Source organism: Polyodon spathula, chromosome 35 (assembly GCF_017654505.1).
Source record: "Polyodon spathula isolate WHYD16114869_AA chromosome 35, ASM1765450v1, whole genome shotgun sequence".
Classification (NCBI taxonomy): Eukaryota; Metazoa; Chordata; class Actinopteri; order Acipenseriformes; family Polyodontidae; genus Polyodon; species Polyodon spathula.
This window is the reverse complement of record NC_054568.1, coordinates 5,708,719-5,734,315: the sequence shown is the minus strand read 5'-3', so window position 1 is coordinate 5,734,315 and position 25,597 is coordinate 5,708,719. Positions and strand designations below refer to the sequence as shown.

The window sequence follows — 25,597 nt, the reverse complement described above, 5'->3', positions numbered from 1 at the left end:
TATGGCTTTTGATGTTTGTGCGCGAACGCTGCAGCGCTGCTGAAGCAATGCGGGGAGAAATGCGTTGACTGGTTGTTTTTTTAAAATGTTTTATTATTCATTAGTTATATATTACAGCAACTGGTTCATCGACAAAGATAGACAAATTCTGAGGGGGGAGAGAGAGGGGTCTCTCAGACGATCATTTGATTTGATGATTTGATTCCAACCAAGCTCACAACTACTTAACCATCCCCTTTACTGAGCCGGCAATGTGCTTAATTACACCCTTTTATTATTATTATTATTATTATTATTATTATTATTATTATTATTATTATTATTATTATTATTATTTAATAATCAGCTCTTAAAAAGTTGCAGATTTCCAGTTAATTATAAAATGTTATAATTGAAATCTGAGATTGTTTTAAACCGCTGTTTTGAAAGGCAGTGCCGCTTTTTTTTTCCCCCTCGTTGCATGAAATCATCGCCTTCTCAATATCTTTTGCCCAATAAGAATTAAGAGATAGGAACAGTCCTGCGAGCCAGGGGAGTTTCAGTTCTGGGTGGAGATAATAATCATTTTGCAAAGCGCAGTAACTGCAAGTGTCCGCCAGGGAGCAGGCTTGCACCACTTTGCCTCCGGGGCGGTGTGCCTGGTGGTGATTGGTCAGGGAGGAGGGGAGGGTGTGGCTTCTCCTCACCATGGAAACGGAATATTGAGCGCACCGAACATTCCACACGCTGGAGCGACTCCAGATGTGGGTGAGGGCGCGGCCATTATATAAACCTCTGGAGCTCACTGCCTTATAAGAGCACAGAGAAAAACATGCAAATCCTGCAGTGTCTTTTATTGGACAGAACCAGCGTTTGCAGAAAAAAAAGTGCAGTATCTCTCTCTGCTAAGCTTGAAGTACCTCTCTGCTAAGCTTGAAGTACCTCTCTGCTAAGCGTGAAGTATCTCTTTCTCTCTGTTGCAAGCTTGAAGTATCTGTCAGTGCTGAAGTCCTCTCTGGAAGCGGCTGGCATGTATAATCTCTTGCGTTCCTGCTCTGCGAGTCCTGGCAGGATGCCGGCTCTCTCCTGGTCCGTTTCCTGCACAGGCAGAGGCTGGCGCAGGTTGCTGTGGGAAACGTTCTCAAGGGTTATGCCTGTGAGAGGAATCTGCTGAGCTCTGCATCACAGTCACATTGCACAAAACATCTCGCTGCAGAGGGACAGAGTTCAGCTCAATCGAGTATTTCATTATCTTAAGAGTCCAAGCCAAAAAAACCCTCTCCCTCCCCCTCCCTTGCATTCTCCACACTTGATGAGTCACTTCAGGAGATGAGAAACTGCAGCTGGAAATGCTGTTTCTCTGTTTCTCCAGAGAGAGAGAGAGTGTGGTGATGGTACAGCTCCCCCTCCCTCCCCTCTCCAGGCATGCTGAGCGGGGAATGCTATGTCTTATCCATTCCATTGGCTCAGTTTATCCTGGACTGGCTCCAGCAGGAATGCTTACATGCTTTCCCTGGAACAAAGACGTCTCTGTGCCTGTTTAGTTCTGCGTGTGTCTCTCAGTGTGTGTGTCTCTCTCAGAGTGTGTTTCTCAGTGTGTGTGTGTGTGTCTCTCAGTGTGTGTGTCTGTCAGTGTGTGTGTATCTCTCAGTGTGTATGTATCTCTCAGAGTGTCTCTCAGTGTGTGTCTCTCTCAATGTGTGTGTCTCTCTCAGAGTGTGTGTGTGTCTCTCAATGTGTGTGTCTCTCTCAGAGTGTGTGTGTCAGTGCGTGTGCGTGTTCATAGTTGAAATATGTCTGGGTCACACAATTGTTATTTTTCACTGTGTTTTGTTCACACACCCTCTCCAGATTCAGGGTCTAGTTTTTACCAATATTTAAAAAAAAAAAACAAACCCCCCATTCAGAGACAAACAACAACAACAACAAAAATGAATTTATTACAAAACAAAGACCATAAAAGTAGCAGTGTTTGTGACAGCAACACGCTCCTTTTCTGAAAGAACATTTTAAGTAAATATATATTTTGAATCTCTTAACCCTAAACAGAGGGGCGAGTCTGGAGGTGCGTTCAGGAACATGGCAGCCAGTCCAGCTAGCTTCTGTTAATGACTGAACACATGCTCTGCAGAGAGATCTGCACAATGTCTTCAAAACGTGTTCAAAGAAGAACATGGCAGCTACATCTAATATGGGAAATACTTGTGCTGAAGAGAGGGCTCTCTCCAGCGCAAGAGCAGCACGTTTCAGGCCGCTGTTATTCATTTTCAATGTATTTCTGCTCCACTAACACAAAGCACCATTGCATGCAATTATAGCTAACGTTTTCCAGCACTTGACAAAGTTAACCAATGCTGCTTCATAGAATATTGAATTGCACCCCCTCTCTAAAGAATGAACTCCCTCAGCTTCATAGAGTCCAGTGAAAGCTGCTGAATAATGTTGAACTTGAATTCACATTCCATGAGAGCTGCTGAATAATGTTCCCTTGTTATCATATTGAATTGCACCCCCTCTATATAGAATGAACTCCCTCAGCTTCATAGAGTCCAGTGAAAGCTGCTGAATAATGTTCCCTTGTTATCATATTGAATTGCACCCCCTCTATATAGAATGAACTCCCTCAGCTTCATAGAGTCCAGTGAAAGCTGCTGAATAATGTTCCCTTGTTAACATATTGAATCCTATATAGAATGAACTCCCTCAGCACCAGTGAAAGCCCTCTATATAGAATGAACTCCCAGCTCAGAGTTCATAATGTTCCCTTGTTAACAGTCCAGTGAAAGCTGCTGAATAATGTTCCCTTGTTAACATATTGAATTCCACGTCGCTTTCTAGTTTTCCATATAGGATACTTATTGAAAAACTGATATAAATTGAAAAACGTGACATTTCAAAACCCAGCATGAAACGCCGTGCTGCTATTATGGCTTCCGGTAGACTCTTACGAGATCACTGTGTGGATTCTTTAACATTTCTTAATGTTAAATTAAATATTTAAATTATGTTCATGCAGTTTCAATTTTAATTTTTTTTTTAAATTATGTCTCAATAATATAATTATATGCAAAAGATGTGTCTAACAGTTACCGTAGATATGATATATGTGTCATATATATATATATAATATATATAATATATATATATATATATAGATATATATATATATATACACACCACATGTTTGCAGGGTCACAGTAGTGTTGTTATAAATTTATGTAAATATACGTACTGTTTTTTAAACAAAAAATAAAAATTATAGAGCTTAGTACGAATAATGAAATTTATTTTAAAGTCAATGATTGAGCTTAACTCGAATTGGGGGGCCCCCAGGGTCTCTCTCCAAGACAGCAGATTTCGAACATAAACTTTAATACCACCCTTCCCTCCTCTCCTCCCCCAGGAGGAGGAGGCCCTCTACCCTCCCCCTCTTCTCTCCCTCCTCTCCCCTCTCTCCACTCCACTCTCTCCCTCCTCTCCACTCCACTCTCTCCTACCCATCGGAGCCCTGCCTGCGTTTGGAGGGGGGTACCAGGTGTCGGGGCAGCTCTGGGGGGAGCCCGTGCCCCTCCAGCTTCACCTCGATCAGGTGGCTGGCGAGAGCGAACTCTTCGTGGTCCAGCATGCCGTCCTGGTCCACGTCAGACAGCTTCCAGATCCGGCCCAGCACGGAGTTGGGGAGCCGGGTCGTCACCATCCAGCCGCGGGCCTTGGTCCCACTCAGCTTGCCCTCGCTAGGTGACAGCGTGTAGAAGATCTCATCATACTTGGGCTTGTCTTTGGTGACCACCCACTCGCCCCCCTCCGGCTCCTCCCCCCAGCCCCCCTCCACGAAGGGGCCTTGGCGAGTGCCCTCGAAGGCACCCCCCTGCACCCCGCTCTCCGGACCCTCGCTCTGCAGCTCCTCCTGCCTCAGCAGAGGCATCAGCTTGGCGATGTCGGAGGAGAGCAGCTCATCCAGAGAGGACAGCAGAGCCGGCTTCAGAGAGTGGAACTTGGAGAAGTCGTGTAGCGCTAGCTGCTCCTGAGAGAGGGGGAGAGAGGGGGGAGAGAGGGGAGAGAGGAGGGAGGATAAGAGAGGAGAGAGGATGAGAGAGGGGAGAGAGAGGGGGGAGAGAGGGGGAGAGAGGGAGAGGATGAGAGAGGGGGAGAGAGGGGGAGGATAAGAGAGGGGGAGGATGAGAGAGGGGAGAGAGAGTCAGTGTGTATCACACATCCCTATGTATAGGGAGACGGAGAGGGAGGGAGATGATTAGCATCTATAACTACAGAGACTGCACAAGTTGAGGGTGTGGTGTTTGGGGGTATGGTGTGGTGTTTGGAAGTGTGTTTGGGGGTGCGGGGGTGTGGTGTTTGGGGGTGCAGGGTGGTGTTTGGGGGTGCAGGGGTGTGGTGTTTGGGGGTGCAGTGTGGTGTTTGGGGGTGCAGGTGTGCGGTGTGGTGTTTGGGGGTGTGGTGTGGTGTTTGGGGGTGTGGTGTGGTGTTTGGGGGTGCAGGGGTGCGGTGTGGTGTTTGGGGTACCCCTGCCCAGATCACCTGCATCTTGGCGCAGTCTGGGAAGTCTCCGGGGGAGATGTGGTGCTCCAGCTGGATCTTTGCGAAGATCACAGGCAGCTTGTTGATGAGATCCTTCTTCTTATTGTCCTTCCTGAAGACTGACGGCATCTCCTTCTTCAGATAGCTGATAATGTGAGCGTGGACCTGGGGAGAGGAGAGAGCGAACACAGTGAATACACAGATCTGAGAGCAGCTAATTCAATACAGACTAGTGCAGAGAACTCAGCGCTGTACTGGGGATCTGAGAGCCAGCTAATTCAATACAGTCTAGTGTAGAGAACTCAGTGCTGTACTGGGGATCTGAGAGCCAGCTAATTCAATACAGTCTAGTGTAGAGAACTCAGCGCTGTACTGGGGATCTGAGAGCCAGCTAATTCAATACAGTCTAGTGTAGAGAACTCAGTGCTGTACTGGGGATCTGAGAGCAGCTAATTCAATACAGTCTAGTGTAGAGAACTCAGTGCTGTACTGGGGATCTGAGAGCAGCTAATTCAATACAGTCTAGTATAGAGAACTCAGCGCTGTACTGGGGATCTGAGAGCAGCTAATTCAATACAGACTAGTATAGAGAACTCAGCGCTGTACTGGGGATCTGAGAGCAGCTAATTCAATACAGTCTAGTGTAGAGAACACAGTGCTGTACTGGGGATCTGAGAGCAGCTAATTCAATACAGTCTAGTCAGTACAGTCAATACAGGCCAATCAAACCAGGGAGAGGGAAGCAGAGACTGTCCCTAAAAAGTATCCCACAGTAACAGCAAAGCAGGGCTGCGTTCAGTATTGATTATTGATTGGGTATTGATTCTCTCACCCTGACCAGCCTGGCTCTCTTGACCAGGTCGTTGAGTTTGCGCAGGGCTGCGTTCCTCGGCAGGTTCTGGATGTCCATGAAGAGATCTTGCTCTTCCAGCTCAAACAGCCTCCGGTTGTCCGGAACCAGGAGGGGCTCGGACCAGAAGGACCCGATGAAGACTCGGACCACCTCGGGGGTGTCGAACACCTTCCCCAGCGACCACATGAGGGCGCCGTACACGCGCATCAGCTGCTGGGTCTCCACCATGTCAGCCTTGTTGAGAACCACACGCAGCTTGTCCTCGTTCCCCCGCAGCGCCCCGATCGCCTCTGAGAACTCGTCCGAGATCTCCAGCTTGTGAGCGTCGAACAGCAGCACGATGAGGTCCACCCGCTCAGCAAACCAGCGCAGCACAGAGGGGAAGTCATAGCCTGGGAGAGGAGAGAGGAGAGAGAAGAGAGAGGGAGAGAGGAGAGAGGAATGAACAGAAGCACAATGAGGTCCATCCACTCAGCAAACCAGCGCAGCACAGAGGGGAAGTCATAGCCTGGGAGAGGAGAGAGGAGAGAGAAGAGAGAGGGAGAGAGAAGAGAGGAATGAACAGAAGCACGATGAGGTCCATCCACTCAGCAAACCAGTGCAGCACAGAGGGGAAGTCATAGCCTGGAGAGGAGAGAGGAGAGAGGAGAGAGAGGAGAGAGGGAGAGAGAGGAGAGGGGAGAGAGGAGAAAGAGAAGAGAGGGAGAGAGAGCAGAGAGGAATGAACAGAAGCACGATGAGGTCCATCCGCTCAGCAAACCAGCGCAGCACAGAGGGCAACACAGTCTCACTCTCTCACCTCTGCTAACTTTCTGCTTGGCTCCAGGCAGGATTCCTGGCGTGTCGATCACACTGATGCTTTCCAGAACCTGGTTGGGCAGCTGAGCGCACTGGAACCTGAGAACAGGGCACACCAACCGGACCATCAACCAAGAGCACAGAACTGACAGCATTTCAGCAACAGACTTCACTGAGGGGAGTTCTGAACCCCAGGACTGGGTGCAGCAGCAGCAGCAGCAGGGCTAGTGTAGTGATCGAAAGTTGGGACTTGGGACCTCCTGGTACTAGTAATTTACAATTCTTATTATCTAATTCCTGTGCTTTACAATGCTTCCCTGTGCTTTACCAGACCTCTCTGTGCTTTACAATGCTTCCCTATGCTTTACCAGACCTCTCTGTGCTTTACAATGCTTCCCTGTGCTTTACCAGACCTCTCTGTGCTTTACAATGCTTCCCTATGCTTTACCAGACCTCTCTGTGCTTTACAATGCTTCCCTGTGCTTTACCAGACCTCTCTGTGCTTTACAATGCTTCCCTATGCTTTACCAGACCTCTCTGTGCTTTACAATGCTTCCCTATGCTTTACCAGACCTCTCTGTGCTTTACAATGCTTCCCTATGCTTTACCAGACCTCTCTGTGCTTTACAATGCTTCCCTTTGCTTTACCAGACCTCTCTGTGCTTTACAATGCTTCCCTATGCTTTACCAGACCTCTCTGTGCTTTACAATGCTTCCCTATGCTTTACCAGACCTCTCTGTGCTTTACAATGCTTCCCTATGCTTTACCAGACCTCTCTGTGCTTTACAATGCTTCCCTATGCTTCACCAGACCTCTCTGTGCTTTACAATGCTTCCCTATGCTTTACCAGACCTCTCTGTGCTTTACAATGCTTCCCTATGCTTTACCAGACCTCTCTGTGCTTTACAATGCTTCCCTATGCTTTACCAGACCTCTCTGTGCTTTACAATGCTTCCCTATGCTTTACCAGACCTCTCTGTGCTTTACAATGCTTCCCTATGCTTTACCAGACCTCTCTGTGCTTTACAATGCTTCCCTATGTTTTACCAGACCTCTCTGTGCTTTACAATGCTTCCCTATGTTTTACCACGTACTAAAGGATTCTGAATGCTTGACTGATTAATCGATCAATTTGCTTGCTTATCTATTGATTGCTTGATGGATCGATCTGCTTGCTGGCTGACCGGTTGAGGAAGGTGTTTCCGAAGGGGTTGAGTTTGCGGAAGGGTTTGTTGGGGTCCACGATGAGTGCGTTCCCCGGGATGAGTCTCTCCACCTCCCCGTGCATGATGGCGGTGAAGGAGTCGGTGGTGGGCTCTGACCCCACCCTGCTGCCCGGGATGTCCTGCTCCAGCAGGTAGCGGATGAAGGTGGTCTTGCCGGTGGAGTACTGCCCCACCACCAGCACCATGGGCTTGCTGTGGAAGTCAGCCTCCTCCAGCGCGGCCGAGTGGAACTCGTGGAAGAGGCAGAGCTGCTCCAGCGGGAGGAGCTTCTTCTGATAGAGGGACTGAAGCCCCTCGGTCACTGTGTGGATCACCTCCGGTGGCTTCCGGCCACGCTCGGCCCCCCTCTTCCAACGGGACATCACTGCAGGAGGGCCGTCCGTCCGTTCGTCTGTCCCTGTGTCTTACTGGACTGTCCGTCCGTCCGTCTGTGCCTGTGTCTCACTGGACTGTCTGTGTGTGTCTCTGTGTCTTACTGGACTGTCTGTGTGTGTGTGTGTGTCTCTGTATCTTACTGGGTTGTCTGTGTGTGTGTGTGTGTGTGTGTGTGTCTCAGTGTCTTACTGGACTGTCTGTGTGTGTGTGTGTGTGTCTCTGTGTCTTACTGGACTGTCTGTGTGTGTGTGTGTGTGTGTGTGTGTGTCGTGTGTTGTCTTACTGTGACATGTCTGTGTGTGTGTGTGTGTGTGTCTCTGTGTCTTACTGTGTTCTGTGTGTGTGTGTGTGTGTGTGTGTGTGTGAGTGTGTGTTTGTGTGTGTCTGTGTCTTACTGGACTGTCTGTCTGTCTGTCCCTGTGTCTTACTGGTCTCTGTGTGTGTGTGTGAGAGTGTGTGTGTTAGAGTGTGTGTGTGTGTGTGAGAGTCTCAGCCCAGTCACTCCCTCTGCCTCGCCCTGCTTCTGTTTCTTTGTCTGTTTTTCAAACTTGCTATAAATAAAAAATAATAATGAAAAAGCAGACCTTAAACAAGGAGATTTACAAACAGCTTTTCAAAGTGTGTTTAAAGAAAAATGCAAAAGCAGGACTCAGTACCAAATGAAACCAAACGAAACCAAACCAAAACCCAACCCAACCCAACCAAACCAAACCCAAACCCAAACCAAAACCAAAACCCAACCAAACCAAAACTCCAGTTCTGCAATTTAAAATGGCTTCATGAAGTGAACACAAAACATGCTTCTGAAAAACAGCAATCTCCAAACGGACAAAACATCAGAGAATAATAATAATAATAATAATAATAATAATAATAATAAGACGGGTTTAATAAACAGTCCGTGTTTGGTATAATCTCTCCTCTGCAGTAAGATGAAGCATTTCCACGAAGCCTGTCTCTCTGGAAGAAGCTACAAGAACACAATATGAAAAGTCAACATGTCACCTCTGTGCAAGAACTCGTCACTCAGACCTGGAGAGACAGAGACGCGCTTCTTCATCGGGAGCGAGCAACACCTCTGGAAAACACAGGAAAACAAAACTACAAACTTCAGCAACAATCATGAGTAAAGAGTTTCAAACCACCAAATCCAGCATGCACCCTGCACCAGCTCCCACTAAACTGTGGCGATCTAAGAATTACTATCCCCGCAGCAGTTAGGAAAAGTCCAGGGGGTGTGCTTGGAATGTGATGGGCATATATTAACATATATTATGATAATGAGGCACTGGCCCCGCCCCCTGCTCCTCTATGCAGCTGTCTAAAGGAATTGGCTGGTTTTTCAGATCTAATTAGGTGGGTGTATATATATTTTTTCCCATTTGGTTAGTTAGTGCCCCCTAGTGTTCACAGAAAGAATTACTATATGAAAATAAAAATAATAACCTGGGGTGGTGGGGGTGGTACCCTCCATAAAACACTTTTATAGAGTGAATTTACACTGAAGACACTGAAAAAGACTTCTAGTGGAAATGCTTGTCATTGAATTTACACTGAAGACACTGAAAAAGACTTTTAGTGGAAACGTTTGCCATTGAATTCACACTGAAGACACTGAGAAAGACTTCTAGTGGAAATGCTTGTCATTGAATTTACACTGAAGACACTGAGAAAGACTTCTAGTGGAAACATTTCTCATTGAATTGACACTGAAGACACTGAGAAAGACTTCTAGTGGAAACATTTCTCATTGAATTTACACTGAACTGAATTTAAAAGAGATGGAAAAAAAAAGAAGTGTGCCGACTCAAGATCATTTGGAAACTGTATTTAAATGTCAGAAAACAAAAATAACCCAAAAATACACTTTAAAAAGGAGCAATTTAATTTACAGGAGAGAGAATTCATCATCATACACAATAAATAGAAACATGGGCTCTTGTACCATGCTTTATTTCAAACAATTACTTATTTCTTTATTTACTTATTTATATTTCCGGGATCCTTAATGCAGAGAAACTGAGGAGGGAGGTGGGGGGGGGTGTCATTATTTATTGTTCAAAATTTAAATCTCTATTAGAAATGTCCCGTTCTGCCCAAAATATTTCTGCGGATTCGAAACAAAAGAAAAACAAGGAAATAAATAACAGAGTCTTCTGAATGATGTTATAACGCTCAACTCCAGGGATGGACCGATTTCACTGGGTATCATCTATGCATAACGTTTCTAATACAGGCGTGTGTTGTGATACGAGAGCACAGCAGCCTGGCTCACTGCAGGTAAAGAACTACAGCTCCCAGCATCCCTCACCATTGCAGGGGAGTAGGCATGCTGGGAAGTGTAGTTGTAGTCAGGGCTGTACTTCACTGAGGGCTTCTTGAGTGTGATGAACCCACACTCTCCTCTCTCATTGAATTTAACAAAACAGCCCTTCATGAAATGATCGTTTTGATCTTGTTGTTGAAGAAGCCCGGCAGAACCCTCTCATGTATCCAGGATTGAGATCGTATCGGACCTGCACATCGCCACAAGAGTCACGACTCGATTCTGCACAAATACTCAGCACTGTCCAGATTTAGTCTTGCGAGTGGTTGCAAGGTGGAACCCAGACTTCGACAACGTATTATTATTATTATTATTAAAACATGAGTTACGTTCTTGAATCTCTTTCCTTTGAGAGGAGAGAGGTGGGCATGGTCATGGCTGTCAGACTGACCCCACACTGACCATTAGAGAGACAAACAGCAGAGACCAAGCAGTGAGCGTGCTCTGCAAGCAGTGAGCGTGCTCTGCAGTGAGTGTGATCTGCAAGCAGTGAGCGTGATCTGCAGTGAGCGTGATCTGCAAGCAGTGAGCGTGATCTGCAGTGAGCGTGATCTGCAGTGAGCGTGATCTGCAAGCAGTGAGCGTGATCTGCAGTGAGCGTGATCTGCAAGCAGTGAGCGTGATCTGCAGTGAGCGTGATCTGCAAGCAGTGAGCATGATCTGCAGTGAGCGTGATCTGCAAGCAGTGAGCGTGATCTGCAGTGAGCGTGATCTGCAGTGAGCGTGATCTGCAAGCAGTGAGCGTGATCTGCAGTGAGCGTGATCTGCAGTGAGTGTGATCTGCAAGCAGTGAGCGTGATCTGCAGTGAGCGTGATCTGCAAGCAGTGATGTGATCTGCAGTGAGTGTGATCTGCAGTGAGTGTGATCTGCAAGCAGTGAGCGTGATCTGCAGTGAGCGTGATCTGCAGTGAGTGTGATCTGCAGTGAGTGTGATCTGCAAGCAGTGAGTGTGATCTGCAGTGAGTGTGATCTGCAGTGAGTGTGATCTGCAGTGAGTGTGATCTGCAGTGAGCGTGATCTGCAGTGAGTGTGATCTGCAGTGAGTGTGATCTGCAGTGAGTGTGATCTGCAAGCAGTGATGTGATCTGCAGTGAGTGTGATCTGCAGTGAGTGTGATCTGCAGTGAGTGTGATCTGCAAGCAGTGAGTGTGATCTGCAGTGAGTGTGATCTGCAGTGAGTGTGATCTGCAGTGAGTGTGATCTGCAGTGAGTGTGATCTGCAGTGAGTGTGATCTGCAGTGAGTGTGATCTGCAGTGAGTGTGATCTGCAGTGAGTGTGATCTGCAGTGAGTGTGATCTGCAGTGAGCGTGATCTGCAAGCAGTGAGCGTGATCTGCAGTGAGTGTGATCTGCAGTGAGCGTGATCTGCAGTGAGCGTGATCTGCAGTGAGCGTGATCTGCAGTGAGTGTGATCTGCAAGCAGTGAGCGACCCCAGATTGGAGGACTGAGAAATAACAACAACAATAATAATAATAATAATAATAATTCATAGTTAATAAATAAAACTGGTTGAAACAAAACAAAACGTTACAAGACTGGAGTTGGGGTGACACCGATCTTAACACAGGGAGGGCAAGAGAGAGAGGGGTGTGTGTCTCTCTTTGTGTGTATCTCTCTCTGTGTGTGTCTGTGTGTGTCTCTCTGTCTCTGTGTGTGTGTGTCTCTGTGTGTCTCTCTGTGTGTGTCTCTCTGTGTGTCTCTCTGTGTGTGTCTCTGTGTGTCTCTCTGTGTGACCCAGTCCAGTTCTTCAGTTTTGAAGCGGGAACAATAGATAAAAAGTAAACATTCTGGATGATCCTGTCCTCCCTTGGTTCAGGGACACTGTCCACATCATTAACAAAATAACAACAAATGAGCAGGGAGCCAAATGTCACACAGACAGCGAGACGGCCGGACCCCGCTGTGCCTCTATTATCTGCGATACGTCCTTGCCTTGTCCACTCCCCCGTTGTGGCTCGTGGGGGGGTAAGCGGGCTCTGCAGCTGACTGCTGCTGCCTGTGTGTGTTCGAGGGGCCCCTGCAGGGGCCGGGCTGGGCTCTGGGGGGCCCCTGTCCCTGCTGCAGGTTGAGGATGGAGTCGATGGCGCTCTGCAGGTGTTCGTTGAGAGAGTCGTCCTGGGGGGGGCTGCCACTGGAGAAGCTGGCGTTGTCTACGTCCAGAGACTCCGATTTGCGCCGCTTGGCCACGCTGGAGAAGGGGCTGTCCCACGAGATGCCCCTCCCCTCCCCCTCAGGGGACCCCCCCAGTCCCACTCCCCGAGCCCGGGCAGGGCCGGAGAAGCCTGGGTGTGTGTTTATGAACCCCCCGCCTGGGCTGCAGTGGTCGAGGGGCTCATGCTTGATCGCTGTCCTGTAGAATTCCCCCTCCTCTCCAGAAAGCTGCTTCCTGAAGCCAGCTGCATCGTCCTGCCTCTCCCGGTCCTTCCCGAATATCAGAGCCCCTTTCTTCTCCAGCCTCACTGTGGCAATGACAGTCCTGCTGCCCCTGTCCAACCCCCCCCCTCTTCCTCTCTCCTCCTCCTCTAATAACGCTGGCTGCTGTGTCTGGAGTCTCCTGGGCTGGGGGGTGAAGGTAGTCGAGGTGGTGCTGGTGGGGATGGGAGTGGGTGTCAGGGTCGTGGGGGTCGTGTTTTGGGGCTGGGAGGGGCCCCCAAAGTGTCCAAACCCCTCTCCTTTCCCCTCCTCAGCCCCCGGCCGCACCGGGCTCACATTCTCCCGATACGTCTTGCGCAGCGGGAGCCGGCAGGAAGTAGGCGTGGGCTGCTTCCTGTCCACCGGGTGGCCCAGGGTCCCGTTGACCTGTGTGGCCGTGATCACCGTGGGCGTGCCGGTCGCCGTGGACGTGGCCGGGGTGCTGTTGCTGACAGTCCGGATGACCGAGCTGCCGGGCGCGTGCGTTTTGGGGGAGCTAGCAGGGGTGTGAATGGGGTCCAGCGCCGTGTTGTGCACCACTTTGCTCAAGCCGGCCTCTTGCTTGATCTTCAGCTTCAGCCCAATCCTCCTGCGAGCTTCGTAGGTCTTCATCGGGGGTCTGCTGCTCCGGGAGGGCAAGGAGTCCGCTTCTCCGCCCCCCGGCGATGATGTCACAGAGGGAGGGGGCGCAGCCCGGGCCCAGGAGACCGAGGGCGACGCCCCCCCGCCATGTTTGATGACCAGCTTGGTGGGTGTGATCAGAGGCGGGGCTGTGGCACTTCTGGAGAGGGGGCTGGAAGAGGCAGGAGGCCGCGGGCGAGAGGAGGAGGAGGAGGAAGCGGTAGAGAGGCTCTGTGTGACGCAGGAAGGAAGCACATACTCGTCTGCCAAAAGACAAAGAAAAAACACTAAACAAAGCGAGAAATACAAATCATTCAAAAAGATACACCTTGCTCAAGTTTTGGAAGCTTCTAGCTTTACCTCAACAATAACACTGATGAAGGCACTGGAGCCCAAACGCTGCTCTGCTTGACTCAGTTTAGTTTCAGTAACACTGATGAAGGCACTGGAGCCCAAACGCTGCTCTGCTTGACTCAGTTTAGTTTCAGTAACACTGATGAAGGCACTGGAGCCCGAACGCTGCTCTGCTTCACTCAGTTTAGTTTCAATAACACAGTTGAAGGCTGACCTGGTCTCTCCTTGGCCAGCACTTTGTCCTGAGATAGAGCCGTCTTCTCCTCCTGTATAAACATTCTGTCAATCATCACCATCTCCGCAGAGGGGCCCTGGCGCTGTGGACAGACACACAGACACACAGGCACACAGAGTCAGTCCATGACTATCTACAGTTCATAGCGTTGTAATAAATACATCTGTGCTGTACAAACCAATTTTTCGATTGCTAGGAAGACGGGTCGCTGGTTCACCACTCGGAGTGAAAGCAGTGAAGATACAGCTGCCTGGTTTGTGATGATTCTGTTTCTACAGTCCTTTCACTCGGAATGGCGAATTCCAATTGAATTCAAATGTAATTATTTAACCAGGACAGACAGAACCCCCGAGATACTCATCTGAACCCCAATGACCCTCACCTGGGGACCGTTCGGCCACAACGACCGGATTGTGCAGCACCAGAATTAATAAAGCATGGAGGGAGGGAGGGAGGGAAGATAGATAGATGGATGAAGGGATGGATGACTGACGATGGGTGGAGGGATGATGGAGGGATGGATGGATGACTGATGATGGAGGGAGGGATGAATGACTGATGATGGAGGGAGGGATGAATGATGATGAATGGGGGATGCATGGAGAGATAGAGGGATGATGGAGGGAAGGATGGATGACTGATGATGGAGGGAGGGATGGATGACTGATGATGGAGGGAGGGATGATGGAGGAAGGGATGCTCCTCCTACCCTGGACTCCTCAAACAGCAGCAGTCTGTATTTGTTGAGCATGGCCTGGGTGCGCTTGAGAAGCTGAACAGAGACACTATGAAACTCCTCATCCACTGAAACACAGAGAGAGAGAGAGAGAGAGAGAGAGGGTTACAATCATATACACTATGAAACTCCTCATCCACTGAAACACAGAGAGAGAGAGAGAGAGAGAGGGTTACAAGGAGCAAATGTGATACGTTGAGAGGGTTACAATCATAGACATGACTGAAACTCCTCATTCCACTGCCAAACACAGAGGGAGACTTGTGATACTTGGAGGAGAGAGAGGGACGAATGTGAATATGAATTATCGATCCAGAAACACAGATGAGGAGGAGCCGAGAGGAGAGAGAGAGAGAGAGAGAGAGAGAGAGGTAAGCAATCAGAGACACTATGAAACTCCTCATCCACTGAAACACAGAGAGAGAGAGAGGGACCTGTGAGACTTGAGGAGGGGAGGGAAGATGAGGAGGAGAGGAAGGCCTTGAGAGAGGAGGTGTTAGGCTCTGTGATACTATGAGGAGTAGGTGATCCACTGAAACACAGGATGAGAGAGAGGGAAAGGGTTACAATCATAGGGACACTATGAAAAAATCCTCACCACTGAAACACAGAGAGGGAATACACTGAGAGAGAGGGGAGAGAGCGACAGAGAGGATGGAGAGAGAGAGAGGGTTACAATCAGTATATGAAAAATCCTCACCACTCTGAAACCACAGACGATGAGAGAGACGAGAGCGAGGAGAGGGTTACAATCATAGACACTATGACACTCCTTTTTCATCCACTGAAAAACCAGATAGGAGGGGAGAGAGAGGAGGGGAGAGGACAGAGAGAGAGAGGGAGGAGAGAGAGATTAGGGAGAGGAGAGAGAGGGATGCGATCAGATCCATAGGAGACTATGGAAACTCTCATCCACTGCAGAGAGAGAGAGGGTTAGAATCAGAGACTATGAAGAGAGAGATAGAGTGAAACACAGAGAGAGAGAGAGAGAGAGAGAGAGAGGGTTACAATCATAGACACTATGAAACTCCTCATCCACAGAAACACAGAGAGAGAGGAGAGAGAGTGACGAGAGAGGACGAGAGAGGAGGAGACACGAGTGGGGGAGGAGAGCGATATGAGGGTTACATCATAGACAATATGAAACTCTCACCACTGCGACAAGAGAGAGAGAGAGGTAGAGGAGAGAGAAGGAGGGAGAGGGGGGAGAGGGTTACAATCACCAATCATAGACACTATGAAAATCTCTACACTGAAACACAGAGAGAGAGATAAAGATGCGAGAGATGAGGATGAGGAGAGTCGAGACAAGAGTAGCGGGTACAATCATAGGACACTATGAAATCCCTATCAACTGAAAAACGGAGGAGAGAGAGAGAGAGAGAGAGAGAGAGAGAGAGAGGGGGGGGGGTTACAATCATAGACACTATGAAACTCCTCATCCACTGAAACACAGAGAGAGAGATAAAGAGAGAGAGAGAGAGAGAGAGAAAGAGGGGGGGGTACAATCAGCTTACAGGGGTATAGTGACAGTGTTTAGGTGTACAGTGTTTAGGGGTACAGTACCTCTGGTGCAGTCTTTGCCCAAGGAGGGGGTCCCCTGGTACAGGTGGTAGGGTCAGTGTACAGGGGTACAGTGTCAGTGTTTAGGGGTACAGTACCTCTGGTGTAGTCCTTGCCCAAGGAGGGGGTCCCCTGGTACAGGTGGTAGGGTCAGTGTACAGGGGTAGAGTGTCAGTGTTTAGGGGTACAGTACCTCTGTTGTAGTCCTTGCCCGATGAGGGGGTCCCCTGGTACAGGTGGTAGGGACAGTGTACAGGGGTACAGCGTCAGTGTTTAGGGGTACAGTACCTCTGGTGTAGTCCTTGCCCGATGAGGGGGTCCCCTGGTACAGGTGGTAGGGTCAGTGTACAGGGGTACAGCGTCAGTGTTTAGGGGTACAGTACCTCTGGTGTAGTCCTTGCCCGATGAGGGGGTCCCCTGGTACAGGTGGTAGGGTCAGTGTACAGGGGTACAGCGTCAGTGTTTAGGGGTACAGTACCTCTGGTGTAGTCCTTGCCCGATGAGGGGGTCCCCTGGTAAAAGGTGGTAGGGACAGTGTACAGGGGTACAGCGTCAGTGTTTAGGGGTACAGTACCTCTGGTGTAGTCCTTGCCCGATGAGGGGGTCCCCTGGTACAGGTGGTAGGGGAGCAATCTTTGCAGAGCATCCCCGAAGGTGCTGAAGGGAGACTGATAATCAGGGTGCAACACTGCCCCCTGCTGTCTGCGGAGCTGCTCCAGCATCCTGAGAGAGGGAGAGAGGAGACTACATATACAACTGTCTGCTTATTAACAATAATAATAATAATAATAATGATAACACAACGATCATCATACTGCTAATATAAGAATGATGATACGATTTAATACCAATAATAATAATAATATAATAATAATAATACTAACAATAATAATAATAATCATGCTAACAATCATGATAATAATAATATTACTAATAATAATACTACTGTTAATAATAATAATACTAATACTACTAATACTATAATGCATAATTTTTTTTTTTACCGAGCTTCTTTACTGGGCTGGCCAATGACGGGGTAATCAGGATCCCCAGCTGTGAAAACAACACCACCACATTCCATAATAAGAAGCACAGTAAATAATAATAATAATAATAATTTTTTATTGCAATTGTTTTTTCTTACCGAGCTTCTTTACTGGGCGGTGCAGTGAAGGGCGTCGTCACGGATCCCAGCTGTGAAAACAACAACAACAATCAACACAACACACACACACACCAGAGTCACAATCAACACAACACACACACCAGAGTCACAATCAACACAACACACACACACACCAGAGTCACAATCAACACAACACACACCAGTCACAATCAACACAACACAACACACACACACACACACACCAGGTAGTCACAATCAACACACCCCAACACCCCACACACACACACACACACACACTCACCCATCGCCAAGGTCCTGCACGCTCTGCGGGAGGGGCCCCTGTTTGATCTGCACCCCCCCAGCGAATAGCTTTCCTTCGGTCTGCCTCGCAGGAGAGACCCTCAGACCTGCCAGGAGGAAACAGGGGAACACTCAACTCTGCTCATAAACAATGAAGAGCGAGAGTCTAAATCCCACTCTAAATCCCAATGAGGCTGGCTTCTCACACTGTTTACAAACAGTCCTCAACACATTACAACCTGAAACTAAGCCCTTATGCCCTAACACACACACACACACACAGACCAGTGCTCCCAGTAAGACTGCGCTCTGCTCACCAGTACGGTTGCCGGCTTGTCAGCAGAGAGGCCAGCTGGCGGGAGGCCCGCCCCTTGCGGGAGGTCATGTGCTAGCAGAGTGGGGTGGGGGTATGGGTACGGGCGTCGTAGTCACACCGGTGGATCCGACTTCCGGGGGACGGGGGTTGCCGGTCGATTCGCAACGGGGACGTGCGGTATACTGCCAGAACAGACTCGTCCCAACGAACCGGGGACCGGGCCACCTTCGTTCACCCTCCAGGTGGTTGCCGACTGTGCCTCACCGACTCCCCAGATTGCGAGTTGTGTGGACTTGACTCAGTTTGGTCTGACGACAGGTCTCGGGACCTAAGTACGACGAATCTGCGGATCTTCCTACTCCAACACGGGACCTAGATATTCCTCCCCGTCGTCCCTGTCCTCAGTTCTTTTGGTCGTGCTGGTAGAGCAGCTGCCGTCTGCGGTAGAGAAGGTCGGAAGGTTGGTGGTTTGGAGTACGCAGGGAGGGCTGTGCGATGGTCGACAGGGTCTGCAGCTGCGCCTCCACCAGCTGCAGGTTCAGTGGACCTGCGTGTACGCACAGGTAGTCTGCGACGGCAGAGACGACGTTCCCTCCCGACACGCTTTGGGCAGGCTGGCTGCATGGACGTCGAGTTCGCGGGGGGTGGGGCAGCGGACGACGACGACACGAAGGACGACTGGACACGAGGCCGCCAGTACACGTCCCAAGTTACCTGCCTCCCCTCCTCCGATCCCCCGACTCTCGGGACCTGGGGACCCTCGGGCTTTACCGGCCTAAAGATACAACGAGACAGCTGCAGCGGGCTGGGGGACCCCACTGCCCGGTGCTCTGGTTGGGAAGCGGGGGTTAGCTGGTAGGGGGACTGGGAGTGGGGTCTCAAGACTGGGGATTGTACGGAGGCGGGAGGGCCGGAGGCACCCCCTTGCTGCTGAGATTGGGGTTGGGGGGACCCCCCCGGGTGGTTCTGGATGATGAAGAGGGGGGGTTGCGAGGGGGGAACACATGGATCCGCCCTCCGCCTCCCGGCCTTTTCGTGGGGGGAGGAAAAGACGACTCATAACTCACCCAACCCCCCCCTGGGCGGGGGCAGACCACCAGACCTACTCACTTTACCCCCCCCAACGCTCCTCCTCACCACGTCCTCGCCCATCCCCCCCGGGTTGGATGTGTCTATCCACCCAGCCTCTCCCCCCGCAAACCCCGACTCCCTCTACCACCACCCAGACCTGAAGGTCCCCCCCGAGGAGCCCTTCCCCCCCCCCGCCCTGGCGTCGGACCTTCCGAAGGACATACATCCGGCCCCTCGACCCCCGGGACCTCTGCAACTGGCCCAGGGCGACATCCGTCCGGCTGGGGGAGCTCGACGTGAGGATTCGAAAAAGCGGACAGTCGCTCCTTTGGGGGCTTTACCTGGAGCCGGCTTCCAAGGGGGGGGTGACGTCTTTTAGGTGCACACGTAGCGTTGTGGGAACTCTCCGGATTGCTCGATCGCAGACCTAGAGGCGCGACAAAGGGTTGGTGAATGGAGTGATGGTGGAGAGTGATAAGGCTGCTGTTGTCGGGTGTCAGGAAAGCTGGGAAGTAATCTGAAAGAAAGAAAGAAAGAAAGAAAGAAGGTCATTATACACCACTGCAAGAGTTCACGTGTGCAGTCGACCACGTCTCTTGAGCAAGCGAGCTAGCGTCGGTGAAGATCCTGCGCTGTTTGTCACTGCCACAGCTGTTGAATCGCAAAGATTAGCACATATTAGCGCCCTGACAAAATATTCAAACAGTGGGACACGAACGCTGTTTGAAACGCATTATAAAATGACTATGAAGAAAAGACAAGAAAAATTAGGCACACAAAATAAATTCAAAACCTGGACCGGCACTCGGACCGGCTTGTTTCCTTATACACTAAAGGCACCAAACTTTGAGGGGGACAGAAACAGCAGCAGCGTGAGGAGGGAAGGGGCAGAGCAGGAGAGGAGAAGCGCTGGTACATAGAGAGAGAGAAGCAAAGGCAGCAGGGGGAGGAGTTAGAATCAGGGGGAGGGGTGTTAAGTGTGATTCTGGCTGCAGAGAGGAGGAGTTAGATAGTTCTCGGTTGGGGCAGGGGGAGGAGTTAGAGTTAAGTGTTAGAATGAAGGCGGAGTTAGAGTGCTTCTGGCAGGTGTTATAGTCAAGGGGAGGGGTTAGCAAGCAGTGAGCTAGCAGGGGGAGGAGTTAGAGTATACAGGTAGCAGGGGGGGAGGTGCTAGGGCTGATAGTGGGCGAGGTCTACCTGGTACACCAGCGCTGCAGAGTGTGGAGAGCCGAAGGAGGCGGAGACTTGTCCAGGTCTAGCCTCGGCTGATAGGCTCTCCCGGCTGGAGGGGGAGGGGCCAGAGCTGCTGCTGACGATGACAGAGGCGGGGACACAGCTGGAGGCGGGGCTAACGCCTTTCTCTGCTGCCTGGAAGAGAGCTTGCTGCTGTTGAAACCGACATGCAACACATTTAACTGGGCTCCACTCAGCAGAGTCAACGGCTTCAGACCTCACACCCATAAAGAGAAGTGAACATGAAAGCATTTCATACAAAACTGACTGGTTTGTCCTGTAAACAAAAAAAAAATTCAGGGTTCAAAAGACAGAGAGATTCAGGGTTCAACATAGAGAGATTCAGGGTTCAAAAGACAGAGAGATTCAGGGTTCAACAGACAGAGAGATTCAGGGTTCACACACACAAGCACGCACACACGCACGCACGCAGAGGGAGACTGACCTGTTGGAGGAACAGCTGCACTGACTCCTGGCTGAGGACCATGCCTGCCCCCTGCTGGCTGATGATGATCTGGCCGGGGCTGTGCAGGGAGGGGGGCTGCTGGAGGTGCACAGCGGAGATCTGGAGGGGCTGAGCGGAGGACGAGGACACCGCTGATGACGAAGAAGACGACGGCGAGGGGGAAGGGATCTGTGCTGTCAGCATAGAGGCAGGGAGAGGAGGGGGGGGGGGAGGGGGGGGCTGTTGGTCACTGCTGCCCCCAGTCATTAACCCGGCGGCCAGTGCGGAATCAGACCGCTGGTGACGGGGCTGCTGGGACGCGAGCGCTTGACCGCTGGGCTCCGGAGACTGGTTGAGGACGGTCAGCGCTGGGCAGGGCACAGTCATGCCCCTTCCTGCTCCTGGAGCGCCCGACTGAGTCTGCAGGCAGCCCCCAGCCAGCGACACCGGCATCTGGAACAGAGCCTGCCCCCCCCCCTGCAGCTGGATGGGGCCCGACAGCTGGATGTGGCCCTGGGGCCCCTGCGACGCCAGCACTTGCCCCAGGTTGAGCTGTCCGGCCAGGCTCTGGTGGTTGGAGAGGATCTGGTTGGCAATCAGCTGTCCGCCGGGGCCCTGGCTGGCGATGATGTGGCCCCCCCCGGGGTGATGGGCGAGGATCTGGCCCCCCCCCTGCAGGGCGGAGGAGAGGTGCGGGGGCAGCAGGAAGGGGCTCTGCCCCTGGAGCATGGCCTGGGACGGGATGACGATGCTGCCAGCCTGGTTGAGGAGATGAAGGCTCAGGGGTTTGCTCTGCTGGCTCTGGTTCTGGTTCTGGTTCTGGTTCTGCTGCTGCTGCTGGGGACCTTGCTGGTGCTTGAACAAGCTGGCAGACAAGGCTTGAGGAAATGCTCCTCCTGGCGTGGAAAACACCAAGTTCTGTTGCCCTGGTTTGCCTGCCAGAACAGCTACATTCTGCTGCTGCTGCTTCTGCCCACCCTCCCCCTGCAGAGCAGAGAGCGGGACCCCACCCTGGGTGCTAGCCTGGCCCCCCGGCCCCGCCCCCCCAGCCGAGAAGCTGGTCTTGGGGGAGAGCTGGTAGATCTTGGGCTGGATCACCCCCCCGGTAGGGGGTTTGGGCTGGATGGGGGTGGGCGTGCGCTGGATCACAATGTTCTGAGGCTGCAGGAGGGAGCTGCACTGGGACGGGGGGCCCGGCCCGTTCCCGAAGCCCCCGTTCAGGGCCCCCCCGGGGGGCTTGCCCTGGAGAGGCTGCAGGGAGTCCGGGGGCTGGGGGGCGCACTGCTGGGGGGCCAGCTGATAGCCGCCCATCGACTTGGTCAGGACGGGCTGCCCGGTCTGGTGAATAGCCATCACCTGCTGGCCCACCACTTGAATCTGGCTGATCCCCAGAGGTCCGCCGAGGGGTCCCCCCACTCCCGAGCCCCCGTTGGGCAGGGCCTGGAGCCCCTGAAGGGACTGCAGGGTGACGTTCCCCAGCCCCATTTGCTGCATCAACGGCTGCATGTTTATCGCTTTATTCGCCAGGCCCTGGAAGAGCTGAGCGGGGGCGGCGGGGGGCAGGGGGGTCCCCTCGGGGAGGTTGGGCAGCCCGAAGGTCTCCAGGTCCAGCTCTTCCTCAGCCTCCTGCAGGCTCTGCTCTGTGATGTTAGCCTCGGCCAGGCTCTGCTGCAGGATGTCACAGGGCTGGTCCGAGCCGGGCATGCCCCCCCCATGCGGAGAGCCCAGGATGTCATCATCCTCCAGGAAGTCGAGGTCCACGCTGGCGCTGGGCGCGGATGAGTGCTCGCTGGCTAGCAGCTGGGTGGAGCAGCGTGGCTCCTGGATGTGGTGCTGAAGGGAGGGCAGGAGAGAGGCGTCAGGACTGGGGTTCAAATCGAATGAATGTTTCAATCCAGGGATGGGAATCAGACTCCAGTTGCACAGCAGTGTTATCCAGTCCTGGTTTCACTAGGAGTTTAATAATCAGACACACCTGAGCTTGTTAGCTAGACACACTGGGGCTGATCAAGCTGGTAGTGAAACCTGGACTGGGTGACACTGCTGTGCAGCAGGAGTCTGACTCCCATCACTGTGTGAGACGGATCACGTTACGTCGGTACTCAGACTGAGAGGTTTAATGGCAACTAACAGAACATTGTTTTTTATGTAATATAGTATTTAATTAAATTTTCCGTTTGTGCGTACTGTTCTCTTAGTATATAACGTATTGCATTGTATTTTTTTACATTTGTTTGTACATGCTATACATGTAATATTTAATATAGAAAATGTAATAATAATTTATAAATAGGGAAATGGCGAAAAAACATATACTGTATAGCTAATCTGAAGACACTGAAAGAAACATGGGTCATAGAATTCAAGTTTCTTTCTGTTAACCTCTCTCTACTCTCTCTGAGATACTGAGAGAGTGAGGAGGGAGAGAGGGAGACCCTCTGGACATGCTAGAGAACCGCCACAACACGTGACTTGTCCCAGCCATGAGAGTGACAGTAGCCATACTCACCCCAGAGCCCACAAAGAAGGAGCCAGCGGGGTTCCCTGAACCCCCGAAGAGATCATCACTGTCCAGCTACAGAGCGGCCGGGGGGCGCGGGATGGCGAGATCCTGAGCGGGTGCGCGGCGCGAGCGGGTCCGCCGGCGGGGGGTGCGGGCGGGGCCGCGGCGAGGGCGAGGGTCGCCCAGCGGCCGGGGATGGCGGGCGGCGGCCCGCGTCGCCGAGCGGGCGCGAGCGGGAGGAGGGTGCCAGCGCGGGGGCGCGCGCGGCGCCGCGCCGCCGGCACGGAGGGGGCGCGCGGCGCTGGCCCAGGTTAGAAGAGGGGAGCGAGCGGGAGAGGACCCCCCCTCCGCTGGCGAGGGGGGCCCCCGGGTCGCCCGGAGAGGGGCGCGAGGGCGCGGGAGCGCGCGAGGGTCGCCGAGCGGGGGCGCGAGGGAGAGCCGGCGCGGGCAGAGGTAGCATGTGAGGGGCGCGAGGGCGGCGGGTCCGAAGAGAGGGAGAGGAGCGGGCGCGGTGAGCGCGGGGGGCGCGGGAGCTGCGCTGGAGCGGACGAGGGTCGCAGCGCGGGGTGCCGCGAGGCGAGGGGGCTGGAGAGGGGGAGAGGGGAGAAGAGAGGGGGAGAGAGGGACCAGGGCGAAGAGGCAGGGAGAGGGGAGCGGGGGGGAGAGAGGAGGAGAAGAGAGGCGAGTGGTTAGGGAAAGGAGGAGAGGAGGATGAAGACAAGGAGAAAGGCAGGAGGGGCGTGGGGGTCAATAACATGAACAGAAACGGCGCGATGCAGTCAAGACGGGGATGCAAAGCGGGGGAGGCGAAGGGGCGGGACAAACGCACAACCAACCATGCATAGCAAGCACTCCGAAACGATAATACAAGCCCGCAAGGCAACCAAGAGCAATGAGCAGCCAGCACGAAAGCAAGCAAGCCAGCAACCATACAACAAACCACAAAGCAAGCAAGTCAGAAATGCCAAGCCAGCAAGCAACCAACGAGCAAGGACAGCCAGCACGAAAGCAAGCGACAGCACCCCAACCAAACACCAGCCAGTCAAGCAAGACAGAAACCAAGACAGCCAGCAAGCAAGACAGAAACCAAGCCAGGCACGCAGACAGCAAGCAACCCAACCAGAGCCAGCATAGCACGACAAGAAACCAAGCCCAGCCAGCACGCAGACAGCAAGGCACCCAACCAGCGAGCAAGCAAGACAGAAACAACCCACTCAAGCAAGCAGACAGAAAACACGCCAGCCACAAGACAGCAAGGCAACCAACCCAGCAAGAAAGCAAGACAGAAACCAAGCCAGCCGCAAGCAGACAATAAACCAAGCAAGCCAGGCAAGGACCGCAAGCAACAAGCCACATCATCGCGAAGCAAAGACGAACCCTAACCAACCCAGCAAGCAAGCGCAGAAAACAAACCGCACCCCAGCAAGCAAGAAAGAACCAACACACCCAAGCAGAAGAAAACCAAGCTCATGCCAGAAGCTATGTACAGTAAACCAAGCCAGGCTACAAGCATAGACAAAATAACCAAGCAAGCCAGCAAGCAAGACAGAACCCACGCCTAGCAGCAAGGAAAGCAAGCACCACCGCAAGCAAGCACTACAGAAACAACCATCCCAGCAGCAAAGACATGAAACCTAAGCCAGCCAGCAAGCAAGACGAAAAAAATCAAGCCAGCAGCAGGCCAGCAGCAACCAACCCACCAAGCTAAGCAAGCACAGAAAACAAGCCAGCCAGCACAGCAGCCAAAACCAAGCAGCCAGCAACTATCAGCAAGAACCAACCCATCAAGCAGGCACGACAGAAACCAACCCCACCACAAGCAAGACGACCCAACCCAACCAGCAAGCTCAGCAGACAACCACCCACCCAGCAAGCAAGACAGAGAAACCCGCCATCCAGCAATCAGAAGAGTAAGGTGCCAAGCAAGCTAGCAAGAAGCAAGCAACCAACCCCTCAAGCCAGCAGACAGAATAACCAAGCTTCAGCAATGCAACCACCGAGCAAGATAGCAGGGCCAGCACGCAAGCAAGCAAGCCAGCACCGCAATCCAACAATGCCAGCAAGCAAGACAGAAACAAGCAGCCAGCAAGCAAGACAGACACCAAGCCAGGCAGCCAAGAGAAGCAACAACCAGCCAGCAAAAGACAGAAATCCAACTCCAGCTAAGCAAGACAGAAAACCAAGCCAGCCACCAAGACAGCAGCAACCAAGCAGCCAAGCAAGGCAAACAGAAAACAAGGTCCAGCCAGCAAGAAAGACAGCAAGCAATACCAACCCAGCAAGCAAGCAAGACAGTGGTAAACCCAAGACAGCCAAGGTCGCAAAGACGCAAAGCAACCCAACTCCAGCAAGCAAGCAAGAAAGAACCCAGCCTAGGCAGCAAGACAGCATACAACCCACCAAGACAAGCAGACAGAAACAGCAGCCAGCAAGCAAGAAGAAACCAAACCAGCAGCAAGCAGACCAGAAAATCAACACAGCAAGCCAGGCAAGACAGCAACCACAACCCAGCAAGCAAGCAGAGACCAGAAACCACCAAACCGCAAGCAGACTAGGGGGGGGGGGGGGGGAAACCAAGCCAGCCAG

The 25,597-nt window shown here is 52.0% G+C and overlaps 2 protein-coding genes across 2 annotated transcripts in view; both read right to left on the bottom strand.

Moving 5' to 3' along the window:
* Positions 1 to 3,419: 3,419 nt before the first annotated feature.
* LOC121303711 (EH domain-containing protein 2-like) lies at positions 3,420 to 7,868 on the bottom strand. The gene is made up of 5 exons (XM_041234480.1): positions 7,352 to 7,868; positions 6,168 to 6,265; positions 5,348 to 5,760; positions 4,516 to 4,680; positions 3,420 to 4,003 (listed from the first exon to the last, which is right to left on the bottom strand). The coding sequence occupies exons 1-5, from the start codon at positions 7,753 to 7,755 to the stop codon at positions 3,473 to 3,475; spliced, it is 1,611 nt and encodes a 536-aa protein (XP_041090414.1). The 5' UTR covers positions 7,756 to 7,868; the 3' UTR covers positions 3,420 to 3,472.
* Positions 7,869 to 11,753: 3,885 nt separating this feature from the next.
* LOC121303776 (BRD4-interacting chromatin-remodeling complex-associated protein-like) overlaps positions 11,754 to 25,597 on the bottom strand; it is a 20,649-nt gene continuing 6,805 nt past the window's right edge. Inside the window, exons 4-17 of the mRNA XM_041234553.1 lie at positions 23,018 to 23,083; positions 20,509 to 22,341; positions 20,028 to 20,216; positions 19,671 to 19,674; positions 19,055 to 19,347; positions 18,478 to 18,725; positions 18,238 to 18,377; positions 17,861 to 17,941; positions 17,459 to 17,550; positions 17,162 to 17,211; positions 16,592 to 16,740; positions 14,428 to 14,522; positions 13,698 to 13,800; positions 11,754 to 13,392 (exon numbers count right to left, since the gene is read on the bottom strand). Coding sequence (XP_041090487.1) covers positions 12,008 to 13,392; positions 13,698 to 13,800; positions 14,428 to 14,522; positions 16,592 to 16,740; positions 17,162 to 17,211; positions 17,459 to 17,550; positions 17,861 to 17,941; positions 18,238 to 18,377; positions 18,478 to 18,725; positions 19,055 to 19,347; positions 19,671 to 19,674; positions 20,028 to 20,216; positions 20,509 to 22,341; positions 23,018 to 23,083 — 4,728 coding nt within the window. The 3' untranslated portion in view covers positions 11,754 to 12,007. The remainder of the gene's footprint in view (positions 13,393 to 13,697; positions 13,801 to 14,427; positions 14,523 to 16,591; positions 16,741 to 17,161; positions 17,212 to 17,458; positions 17,551 to 17,860; positions 17,942 to 18,237; positions 18,378 to 18,477; positions 18,726 to 19,054; positions 19,348 to 19,670; positions 19,675 to 20,027; positions 20,217 to 20,508; positions 22,342 to 23,017; positions 23,084 to 25,597) is intronic.

Coding starts and splice junctions, on each gene's coding strand:
- LOC121303711 (XM_041234480.1), bottom strand. CDS start 7,755: ATGTCCCGTTGGAAGAGGGGGGCCGAGCGTGGCCGGAAGCCACCGGAG. Junction 6,266..7,351: donor GGAAACACCTTCCTCAACCG/GTCAGCCAGCAA, acceptor CCCTGTTCTCAG/GTTCCAGTGCGCTCAGCTGC. Junction 4,004..4,515: donor CAGACTGCGCCAAGATGCAG/GTGATCTGGGCA, acceptor CCCCTCTCTCAG/GAGCAGCTAGCGCTACACGA.